Source organism: Notechis scutatus, chromosome 2, assembly GCF_049901735.1.
Source record: "Notechis scutatus isolate UNSWTSFEM ecotype Mainland chromosome 2, rNotScu1.2, whole genome shotgun sequence".
Lineage (NCBI taxonomy): Eukaryota > Metazoa > Chordata > Lepidosauria > Squamata > Elapidae > Notechis > Notechis scutatus.
The window spans coordinates 169583352-169596311 of NC_142010.1; the positions used below are offsets into that span (position 1 = coordinate 169583352).

The 12960-nt window shown below is 34.2% G+C and overlaps 1 protein-coding gene across 2 annotated transcripts in view; it reads right to left on the minus strand.

Annotated features, from left to right (window-relative positions):
• TNKS (tankyrase) overlaps nt 1-12960 on the minus strand; it is a 99357-nt gene that overhangs the window by 16814 nt on the left and 69583 nt on the right. For both annotated transcript variants that reach the window (XM_087957348.1, XM_087957347.1), the window contains 6 exons: nt 12127-12206; nt 10704-10849; nt 9526-9691; nt 2074-2293; nt 1801-1910; nt 717-905 (listed from right to left, as the gene is read on the minus strand). In XM_087957348.1, coding sequence (XP_087813474.1) covers nt 717-905; nt 1801-1910; nt 2074-2293; nt 9526-9691; nt 10704-10849; nt 12127-12206 — 911 coding nt within the window. The remainder of the gene's footprint in view (nt 1-716; nt 906-1800; nt 1911-2073; nt 2294-9525; nt 9692-10703; nt 10850-12126; nt 12207-12960) is intronic.

Consider the following 12960-nt stretch of genomic DNA (forward strand, 5'->3'; position numbering starts at 1 on the left):
TTAAAAAATAAAACCAAAACCAATCATTTTTAAAGAAATAGTTTAAGCAAAATAACTATCTCTATATTCAAAAGCAAACATTCAAAGAATATTTGAATATTTGCAAATATTCAAGTCATCGATCTTTGGAACCATTCTTGTTTTTGGAAGTAGTAAAATAGAACCAGAAAGACATTTACTTTCCACAACACTTTGAAATATTACAAAATAGTTTACCCTCAGACAGTTCTCTTTTATGTATTCTGTACATAAAATTTTTAGGTGTTCACATATGTGAAGCATTTAAAAAAAACAATTTGTTTTTGAAGTTACAGATAAAGTTCAAGCAATTAAAAAATGAAAGGAATAAAGCAATTTGTTAAATAGTAATTGCAACCACATTACACATTGTAAGTTGTCTAAATGAAGCAATGAATTAAAAAATCAGGGATTCAATCTGCACAAATCAAAAATATTTTCTTATCCTGCCTTACCAAACATCCAATATATATTGAACCAATGTGGTATAATAAATTGTGTGGTTTCTGTATTCTCACTGGATTATAATAGAGCAACGACTTTAGCTCCTCAAAATTTTTAAAGAAACAGATTCAGGTCAAATCCATTTCCGTACGTTTACTGTCATATTTCACTAAATAAATGTGGTCAATGAAGGAAATAAATGATTACCACTGTAGTCAGCTGATCTAAATACTGAAATAAACATCATTACTTACTGTGGCAAGATCCAAAGGGGTTTGGCCTTCTTGATTCTTCATTGTTGGATCTGCTCCATGAGCTAGAAGTAGTGCACAGAGTTGCGTCCTTCCTTTTTGTGCTGCTTCATGCAATGGCGTAAATGCCCATTTATCTGTAGCATTTACACAGGTATTATACTTAATCAATAGAGCTGCTATATCCACATGCTGGGGAAAAATGAAAAAAATAATAGGAAGAATTCCCAATTTAAAAAAGAAAAGCAAACATTGTTAAATGATTTGTTATACATTCAAAGCTGTGACAGAGCTGGATGTATGCAGCAGTGTAAACATAATAAATAATATAATTAGATAGTTCTATTCAAAGAGATCTATGAGCAACAAGCACACTAGTTAACCAGTATGCAAAATATACAACTTTCAACCATCTAAACTTTCTTAATATGGGAGGTGCATGTGTCCTTTTTATTTTTCTATGCAAGAACTGAAAAAAGCTAACACAACTAATTACAACTAAGGCAGAAAATAGAAAACAGGACTTTTGATCCATACATCATTTAATCTAATCTTAAGTTTTCACCTTCATAATAGAGAAATATTTACCAAGAGATAACATGATATTCACATGACTATTTCAAACAATTACGTGTCTGTTTGTTTTTTTACCAAGTAGCAAGACAGATCTTATACTGGGGTCCTTGGTGCTCTCTGAACTTGGTTGTTTTCTTGCAGAAGTTTCATTATCCAATTAAGTAAAATCATCACTGCTAGAAGGGAATGGGCTTTGCTTTCTGTTTATATACAACTTGTCTGTCCTGTAACCTAGTTGGGTAATGAAATGTCTGCAAGAAAACAATCAAGATCAGAGAGCGCCAATGACTTCAATTAAATCCCGAGTTACAAATATTCTCATCAATTGATACAAATCTTACAATTCCCCTTGTACATATTTCAGCAACATTTTGTAGAAGACTGAAATACAACCAATTTTATGCTGTTATTCCCTTTTGGTTGCTCTGGTTTCTTCTACTTGTTTTATACTTTTTAATGTAATGCAAGCAGTGTAGTCTTGACTACACTGAGATTATTAATTAATGCTTACCCCATAGGATGCCGCATTATGTAGTGGAATTAATCCTCCCTTGTCTTGAGCGTTTACATCAGCACCATGTTCTAGAAGATACTCAGCAACTTCCAAATTATTATAACCAGCTATGTGTAAAAAGAAATACCGCATGAATGAAAATGCAGCAATGAAGGAATCGTAGACCAAATACCGTGATAAATTGTTCAAAAGACATGTGCTTGTCAAAGTTTCTTAAATCTGTTCCATGGAGGACTTCCTATGAATAAATAAACCCAATCGCTCACTTACCAGCAAGATGTAACGGGGTGGAGTTTCGGCCCTGGGTATCCCGGCAATTGATGTTTTCTGGAGAGCATAATTTCTGAACTCGTGCCAAGCAGCCCTTTTTAGCAGCATCCAGCAGGGCAGCATCCCCTCGCAGCAGGTCCTGGATATCAGTATCTCCCTCTTTCACCAAGTCCAGAGGGGTGTTGCCATCTCTGTTCTTTTTGGTTGGATCTGCTCCATGCTGCAAACAACATTTCTACTGTTTTACAGCTGAAAAGTTTATCCTCTATGTCACCAAATATAGTACCAAATATATTTGCCATTTATGTTTTAATGTTATGTAGGCCTATCAAGGTGCTTTCAAAACGGTATAAGCAAACAAGACACTTATTTAAGAACATATTTTCCAAATTTAAAAGAAGGTATAAACAAATAACATGCTATAACTAATATCTAACTTTAAGCAGTTTTCATTTTTTCATTTCACGCTCTTCTGATTCATTCTCCAAAGGGCAATAATATGCTGAGAACCATATCTTTATATGAAAATGTGCCCCACAATGCATTATCTCTGCAGGCAATTATAGGCAGTCCTCAACTTATAATCATTTAGTGACTGTTCAAAATTACCATGACACTGACAAAAGTGACTTGCAACCATTCCTCATGCTTACAACAGTCACAACATCCCCACAGTCATGAACAAAATTCGGGTGCTTGGCAACAGGCATGTATTTACAATGGTTGCAGTGCTGTAGGGTCATGTCATCGCCATTTGCCACCTTCCCAACCAGTTTCTGAGTGACAGCCAACGAGGGAAACCAGATTCGCTTAATGATTGCCTGGTTCATGTAACAACTTAATTATTTAATTATTATTTAAGCAAATCATGGTTAAGCTTAACCATGGCAAAAAGATAATAAAACTGTGCATGACTCACTTAACAACTGCCTTGCTTAGCAGCAGAAATTCTGGTCTCAATTGTCGTAAGTGGAGGACTACCTGTAATTTCTACAGGGCAGAAGAGCTTTAGCCCAATTAATGCAGAGTTACATGATGACTCTAGAATTCATGCATGCTCAAATTACTCCAAACTACTCAGCGCTTCTTTGAAGAGCTAGGTGTGTGTGTGTGTGTGTGTGTGTTGTAGAGGGGTGTTTCAGGATAAGGAAAACAAAGTCATGTGTTGTTTTTTACTTCAATCCCAGTCAAAGGCTTTGATCGCCTTTGGTGGCCACAGGAACTATTTAGTCCACTACTCTAAAGCAGGCAGCATAACTGAGCTATAAAGCCCAAGGAAGAGAAAGTTTGGAGTCTCCAGCCATCAACTGTCCAGCCTCAGTATCACCACAGGGACAATTCTTTTTAAAGCCTTTCTTAGGACCCTTGCGTTTCTAAGGATGGCTGTTAGGTGGCAGTTTGATTATTGACCTAACTGGTATTCCTCCTCTGAGAAATGTTTTTGAGTAAGAATGTCCAAGGATTTCCAAATAAATGTTTCATGAATATATCTGGTTTCTTTAGAGCCAGGGGATTTAAAGTATAAAATGAAGTTATGTATGCGTGTTTCCAAATATTTATTTTTGGTTGATACTCTAATATCATACTCTAATATCACAGAACTATTTCCTGATGCCATGACATCAAGTTCTGGTAACTCATATTATGGCAACCAGTTATAACATTTAACTTTTTTGCATGGTTCTATATAAGCAGTTGAAAAATATCTTTTTTTCAGGATTTAAAGAAAATATTTAAAAGTTCTAAGTGTAAATGAAATAATGTACACAAAATATATTTTGACTATATTTGAATAAATGTATGAAAAAATAACAGACCACATTTAATTATCAGGCCCAGAAGTCATCAAATTTAACATCCTATATTAAGAATAATTCTTGTAACAGCTTTCTCTACAAATCTTTTTGGCAAATCAAGAAATCCTTCTTAGCCTTTAGAACAACCATACATGCTCTTGACTTTTGATCTCTAGTCTAAAGTATCATGTGGCAGAAATCTCTTACAAAACAAACTTTTGAAACATTTTTTTTTGTAAATTTTATTTGAGTTTTCACAAAGAAAAAAAATACACAAATAAAACATCTTTTTTGAAAGTAGCGTAATTCTTCGTACAGACACAAATTCAACTTCATGCTCATTTTTGTTCTATTCCATATCTTATTACTGTTTTATATTTTCTACATAGCTTCTCCCCTCTTTTAATTTTCTCAATTTTATTTTAATTATCTCATCTCAATTCAAATCATTATATTTATATTTTTGTCTGTGCTGTTTCAATTATCTATTATCTTTTCTCATTAAACAAAATTCCTCCTGTAGTTACTGATTGGAGTATGACGCCTTTATATCTTTTAAGTTTATCCATTTAACTCTTATTTAGGCTTCAATGTATACCTTAAAGTTATAACATTCAATATAATACATAACTTCCATTCGGATTCTGCTTGCTACATTCTTAAAATACATACTATATTCTTAAAAAAAGAAAAAATTATAAATGTATGTACTGTATATACCAGAGTATAAGCCTAGTTTTTCAGCCCATTTTTGTGCTGAAAAAATCCCCCTCGGCTTATACTCGAGTCAGATTCCCTCTGAAAAAAATGGTGTGGAGTCGCGGCCTCCGGCAGCAGCGACTCCCAACAGCCCCAGCCCGGGAAGGGAAAGGCAAAAGCGCTTTGCCTTTCCCTTCCGAGGCGGCGGACTGGGGCCGCGCCGGCGGTAGTGACTCCTGACTCAGGGGCCTCCGAGGAGGGGAAGAGAGTGACTCCTGCCTCCCGCTGTCATCATCATCTTCTTCTTTTGGGTTAGTGAATCAATTAAACCTTTCATGATAGTGAGATCGTTTCCCAAATTAATTATTTTTATTTTTGAAATTTACCAGTAGCTGCTGCATTTCCCACCTCGGCTTATACTCGAGTCAATAAGGTTTCCCAGTTTTTTTGTGTAAAATTAGGTGCCTCGGCTTATATTCGGGTCGACTTATACTCGAGTATATACGGTAATTAAAACAACACATTCCATTCCAATTCAATTCTATCATTAATATTAATATTCATTAAAATATAACTTCTTTAACATTACTTTTCAATTAAATATCATACTTCTATGGGAACAATTATAAGCTTTCCATAATTAATTCCCCCCCTTCACTTATATTTTATAAAACATTAACTAATTAAAATGTTCCCATTCCTTCCTAATTCAATTTTCTCATTTATTTTATTTCACTTATTTTATTAACAAACATTTCACTAAATTACACTATTTTATCCCTCATTTTAATCATACATTGTTTCCAATTTTCTAAAGTTATTTCTATTACTAATATAACAATACAATCTTATGTACCTTTACAGAATACCTTTTTCAGTTAGATTTTCACCCATTATCTCTAAATAGGTCCTGTTTCTCTATATCTTGTTCCGGTCCTTTGTAACTTCTTTTCCTTTCCTTCTTCCCTCTCTTCTTCTCTCTCTCCTTTTTACCCCTTTGTCTCTCTACCTCTATTTCTCTCTTCTGTATTCCCCTCTTCTGTTGCTTTCCAGTATTATACTTATTTTTTGAATTATTTTCTTTTCTTTGGTTGTTTTTTTAAGTCTTAAATTCTCCATTCTCTTTCCCCCCTTTCCTTTTTCTTCCCCACATAGAATTACCTGTTCATTAAAGATGGCTTCTTCTTTGTCCCAGTCTTCTTGTTTTGCAGGCGTTTCTTGTTGTTTCTCATAGTTCCAAATCTCCATTTCTAAGAATTGAAAAACGAAGCCAAAAGAACCCCTCCCTTCTTGTGCATCTTCTTTGTACTTTTTAAGTTCCATTTTCAATTCATTCAGAAGTAGTGCCATTGTATAAATTTTTAAACAACCGCCCAATTAATTTTAGTCATTCAAATGCAATAACCAGGAATCCAAAGATCACCAAGTAATCCAAATACACGCAAGCTGTTTCTTTTTGCTCCTTTTTTTCACTTCCTCTTCCTGGGGTTCTACTGTTTAGTTACAAAGTTTCAATTAAAATGTATCTTTTAGAAGTCTTGTTGAAGTTTTACTGTAGATTCTTTTTAATTCTAGACAGTCTCCTCCCTCTTCCAGATCCTGCCCTTATTCTTTTTCTCTCCCTTCCTGCTTATGAAAAAAAAAATTTTTAGTGTCCAGAAATCTTTATTATCCCTTTGACATTTTGTTTTATTTTCAGCTTAATTAACTGTTGATGTCAAAGTGGATTTTTCCAATTTCTTATTTAAGTCTCTTAGTTGTCAGTATATGGAAGGGGAGAGAAGAAAAAAAAACCAAACCTTTCCCTTTTCACTTTCCTTCGCTGCTTCCGACTCTTCTTTGGGAGCGATGTTATTTTTTTGTAAGTTTAAATTCCAGGGTATCTTAGTTGTTGCTTTTACAATTTAACCCGGTCAGCCAAAACGTTCACTTCTTATCTTCCTCCTGCACGTTCTTTTCCGGTTGAGTTGTTCCTTGTGGTGGCCATTTCTGACCACCGCTGCAACTGCCTTCGGGAAAGGGAGTAGTGGCCAGCTGAGGAGGAGAGATGCGGCTCTCCTCAACCCTGCTGGCAGTCTCCCCCCTCTTCACCACCTCTATGGGGTGGCTTAGCCCTGAAACCAGCCGGCTTGGGGCGCTCCAGTGGCAAGGTCAGACTGAAACCGCGCACGATCGCGGATTTCTGTCTGTCGCCCAAGAGACTTCAAACCGGAAGCCCCTTTTGAAACATTTTATGGGGGCAAAATGAAATGCTGAATTAAATTGTTAGTGAAAGAGACAGAGAAACTGTCAATAAATCTGGTTGTTCATGAAAACACTATTATTGACAGTCGAGAAATCAATGCATTTTGAAAAAAGCAATTTTATGGATTTCTGGGGAAGCAATGGTAAACAGAAGCCAGCTTTGTTTCCCTGTCTTTCCAACCTGAAAAATTTACAGACAGCATTGAAACTTCCAGTTTGAAGGGCTTCGGCGACAGACAGGAATCCGCGATCGTGCGCGGTTTCTGCCTGGGCTCGCCGCTGGAGCGCCCCGAGCCGGCTGGTTTCGGGGCTAAGCCATCCCGTAGAGGTGGTGAAGAGGGGGGAGACCGCCAGCAGGGTCAAGGGGAGCCGCATCTCTCCTCCTCATCTGGCCATTACTCCCTTTCCCGAGGCGGTTGCAGCGGTGATCAGAAATGGCCACCTCAAAGAAGAACTCAACCGGAAAAGAACGTGCAGGAGGAAGATAAGAAGTGAAAGTTTTGGCTGACCGGGCTAGTTGAAAAAGCAACAACTAAGGTACCCTGGAATTTAAATTTTACAAGAAATAACATCGCTCCCAAAGAAAGTCTGAAGCAGCGAAAGAAAGTGAAAAGGGAAAGTTTTGGCTTTTTTTTCTTCTTCTCTCTCCTTCCTTATATTGACAATTAAGAATAAGAAATTTGAAAAATCCGCTTTGGCATTAATAGGCAATTAAGCTGAAAATATAACTAAATGCCAAAGGGACAATAAAGATTTCTGGACATTAAAACCTTTTTCTTCTATAAGCAGGAAGGGAGAGAAAAGAATAAGGGCAGGATCTGGAAGAGGGAGGAGACTGCCTGGACTTTAAAAAGAATCTAAAGTAAAATTTCAATAAGACTTCTAAAAGATACATTTTAACTGAAACTTTGCAACTAAATAGTAACCCCAGGAAGAGAACGTGGGGAAAAAAAGAAAGAGCAAAAAGAAAAAAAAACAGCTTGTGTGTATTTGGATTACTTGGTGACTTTTGGATTTTTGGTTATTATATTTGAATGACTAACATCAATCGGGTGGTTGTTTAAAAATTTCTACAATGGCATCACTTTTGGATGAATTGAAAATGGAACTTAAAAAGTACAAAGAAGAAGCACAAGAAGGGAAGGGTTCTTTTAGCTTTGTTTTTCAATTCTTAGAAATGGAGATTTGGAACTATGAGAAACAACAAGAAAAGACTGCAAAACAAGAAGACTGGGACAAAGAAGAAGCCATCTTTAATGAACAAGTAACTCTATGTGGGGAAGAAAAAGGAAAGGGGGGGAAAAGAGGATGGAGAATTTAAGACTTAAAAAAACAACCAAAGAAAAGAAAAATAATTCGAAAAATAAGTATAATACTGGAAAGCAACAGAAAAGGGGAATACAGGAGAGGGAAATAGAGGTAGAGAGACAAAGGGGTAGAAAGGGGAGAGAGAAGAAGAGAGGGAAGAAGGAAAGGAAAAGAAGTTACAAAGGTCCGGAGCAAGATATAAAGAAACAGGACCTATTTAGAGATAATGGGTGAAAATCTAATTGAAAGGGGGATTCTGTAAAGGTACATGAGATTGTGTTGTTATATTTGTAATAGAAATCACTTTAGAAAATTGGAAACAACATATGATGAGAATGAGGGATCGAATGGTTAGTGTAATTTAGTGAAATGTTTGTGAATAAAGTAAATGAAATAAAATAAATGAGAAAATTGAATTAGGAAGGAATGGGAACATTTTAATTAGTCAATGTTTTATAAAATATAAGTGAAGAGGGGGGGTGGAATTGACTATGGAAAGTTTATAATTGTTCCCATAGAAGTATGATATTTAATTGAAAAGTAATGTGAAAAATGTTAAAACTTTAATGAATATTAATATTAATGATAGAATTGAATTGGAATGGAATGTTGTTTTAATTATTTACATTTATAATTTTTTCTTTTTCTTTTTGTTCAAGAATACTGTGTGTAGTTTAAGAATGTACCAAGCAGAATCCAAATGGAAGTTATGTATTATATTGAGTGTTATAACTTTAGGGGAAAGATATAAAGGCGTCATACTCCAATCAGTAACTACAGGAGAAATTTTGTTTAATGAGAAAAGATAATAGACAATTGAAACAGGACAGACAAAAAATATAAATATAATGATTTGAATTGAGATGAAATAAATAAAATAAAATTGAGGAAATTAAAAGAGGGGAGAAGCCATGTAGAAAATGTAAAATAGTAATAAGATATGGAATAGAATATAAAAATGAGCATGAACTTGAATTTGTGTCTGTACGAAGAAATGTAACCCAGGATTATGCTGCTTTCAAAAAAGATGTTTTAATTGTATTTCTTTTCTTTTTGTGAAAACTCAAATAAAATTTACAAAAATAAATAAATTTACAGACAGCATTGCATCCTAATTGTTACTAATAGTTTTGCAGCAGATTACAAACCAGCATTATGCAGATGATTGACTGTACTGCTCAGCGCACATGCAAACAATTCCTTTGCAGAGATATTATAATTTGTAGTTATACTGCAATCTAAATTTAGAGTACAATGCCTTCTTAAAAAACAATATAACTGTTTATTATTATCCTAAGTAGAGTTCTATTCTGAAGAAAATTACACAGTTTTGCTGCCTATGTTATTATGCGTCACAGTCTGAAGTAAACAAAGACTGTTTGCAAAAAATAAATAAAGCACATACTTTGAGAAGGAGCTTGCAGATTTCATATTTTCCCTTTGCTGCTGCTTCATGTAGCGGTGTAAACTTCCATAAATCAGCAACGTTGACGGAAGCTCCATGTCGCACTAATAACTCTGCAACTTCATAGTGTCCATATGAACAAGCATTATGTAGAGGTACTAATCCACTGATAAGTTAAAAAAAATTAAGAGTATTTATCAAGATCTAAAAGCAAAAAAATAGTTATCCTTCAAAATAACTGCCATCTTACTTTTCTATTTTAGTCAGGTTATTTTAATTGAGGTTATAAACTGTCTACATCCAGGAGCTCACTTTACAGGACAGAAGAATCAACAACTGTGAGAAATGTGGCAATAATCTGCAATAATAACCACTGCAAGGATAAAGCTGCAATGACCAAGATGGAGAGACAGCAATCTCAGTTTCTGCACACATTAATACTGAACAAGATTAAACAGATGTGAATTTAAGCTACTGTTTTTCTTTTTTGGCTATTAAAAAAAAAAGCACAATAGATAAAGAAATCTTTAAACTGCACCTAAATGCACTAGGAAGCAAGCACCGGAAGGCCAGTATATCAGCCAATTGTCCCCTTAATGGGAGGAGCATGAATTTGTGCCAGAAAGACATACAATGTAGGTTTTATAAAACGTTTAAAAAGTATCTAGAGATAGTCCAGGATGAAAGGGAAATTGCACCACAGCACAGATGGTAAATTTTATTATTTACTTTTTATCCCACCTTTACAAATTTTATAAATAATTCAAGGTGATGAAGACATCTAATACTTCTACTTCATCCTATTTTCCCCATAACAACAATCCTATGAAGTGAGCTGGGCTGAGAGTGTGTGACTGGTCCAAAATCACCGCCCCAACTTTGGGACTAGGATTCACAATCTCCTGGTTTCTAGCCTGTTGCCTTAACTAGGCTAGAAACGGCTCTCATAGATACTGGCCCTGTCAGATTAGATATCTTGATCATCTGCTTGAATTTGACCAAGGTTTTAATGAGCAGACATTTCTGGAACTAGTATATCAAATTGTAACTGATTTGTCTCTGTAGGGAAGAAAATAATGTATTTAACAAGGTGAGGTGGACTAAGGAAGTTTTCCAAAGATGAGAAAAGAGTTCATTCTACCCATACATAAAACAGTAAATTGCATGGTCTCAATTACCCTTTATCCTTTGCATGTACATCTGCTCCATGATGAAGCAAGTATTCAACTACTGAAACTCGATTATAACCTGCAGCAAAGTGCAATGGGGTTGAATGACGTCCCTCCAAGTCTCTACAATTCACATTCTGAGGACTGCAAAGTTGCTGTGTAAAAATGAGAAAGGAAAACATGCACAGTAGAATTCACCACAGACATCTTAAATAGTCTTCCACACCTCAAGACATTATAGCAAGAATAATAAAGATCCCCGGACAATATAAAAAATAACTAAGTCTCTGGCTGCAGGTTATCTTACAATAAAATAACTAAGATTACATACAGGTTATTTTCCAGAAATAAAAATCCAATAATGAGAAGCTAATATAGCACTTTCGAATTTGACACAAAGTAATACAAAGAAGTAGAAATCCAATATGTCATCTTTTATTTTTACTAAGAAAAATTAATTATTTGAGTTTTATAGAAAACTATTTAAAATCTGTAGTTCCATTGATGACCTAACAGGAGGGCTAAAACCAATGCATGGACATAAAAAACATGGCAAACTAAATCTATTTAAACAAATAATATAAAATATATCTAAACAAATAATATCACAAATCGAATACAAAACACACTATAATAAAACTGATTTGGGGCATATTTCATCTTCTGGCATATTTTAAATGTTGCTGCACAGAATCAGGCAACATTGTATATTGAAGCCAAATTGGTATCTGAGAGCAGTAGGGAGGTGTAGAATTGTCCTGAATGGTGAAATAAAGCTAATATGGTCAGAAAAGTGTCCAAATATGCAAGCAGAATACCTCATAAATATATGGGGTAATATTACAGAAAATGATTTCTATACAGCTATGGATCTGATTAAAAAGAATAATTCTATATTTTATTACATTGAAAAGAAAATTTAATTTACTAAAAATAAATGTTTCATGGTTCTATTTCAGCTTCAATTAAATAGCATTTATTCAAGAGTAGGATATTTTTCAGTTAGGAAAGTTTCAAACCCAGTATTACTTTTCACAATATTAACTACTACATATATATTTAATGCCAAAGACTGCTTTAGCACAAAATATTATTCTCTCCTCTAAGCTTGATTTTCCTGTTTTCATTAATTATAGTTTATCATTTTATTCCAAGGTGATGCATTTAATTATTTCTGCTTTAAAAAACCTAACTTAAACTAATAGTTAAGCACAATTAAGACTAATCAAGGTATAAGGCAGAAATGCAATACTAATTAGCATTAATGAAAAGAACAAATTAAAAAAATTCTAACAACCTAGAAATTGTAGGACAGAAGCATGTAAGTCCAATGGCCACTGCAGACTATCATTGTAAAAAAAAAAATTCCTCACTGTATTTAAAATAGCCATATTTATCTTAAAATTTTTATAATCCTTAAATTCCAACATACCTTTACAGTTTCTAAATCTCCAGCTTTAGATGCTTCCAACAGTCTATAATCTACATCAGAAGTATGTACTGGAGTATTTTCTATTTAAAGATTAAAAAAAATCAGTAAACATTGTGGCTTTATAGGACATATTCAGGTTAGAATCTATTATTAATGCTCAGAATAACAGCATATTCTTTCTAGCATTGCGATTATGACTGAGCTACAAATATAAACCTTCACTGTTCAAATCTCATCCCATGCATAAATTCATGGTCTTTGCATCAGACCCAATATTGCAGATCAAAGTATCATTTAAAGGACTTAAAGTGCGAACATACTAATACTTAAAATACTTAACTCTATACGCATATATATGCACCACCATACCACTCCTTTTCAGATGGAAAACAGCAACTTAAGAAATGAAGGACATGACATTTGAAAAAAAGAAGGAAATGTAATTAAATCTAGTTTACAAAAAGCATCATTGTACTAAACCTGTAGTAAAATGTGTAAATTGGAGATTTACACATTGCACTTCTCAATTTTTATTCATTAGCACCTCTTGCACTCTACCAAATACTTTCCAAACATAAACTAATCTCCTGTAGTTTTTGCATTCACTTTTTCCTCCGTATAGTGAAACAAGAATCACATTCTTCTAATTGTCAGACACAGACACATTCTTCACATATGCATACTAATATCCCAGAGTCTCTTTGTAAGACAAGCTCATTCATATTTTAATATTTATCCAGTTATAGTTAATATCTATAATTACAACTTACCAATTTTCAACATTCTTACAGCAATTATGACTTTGTAATATTTTTTTTCCCCAAAAATTTATCA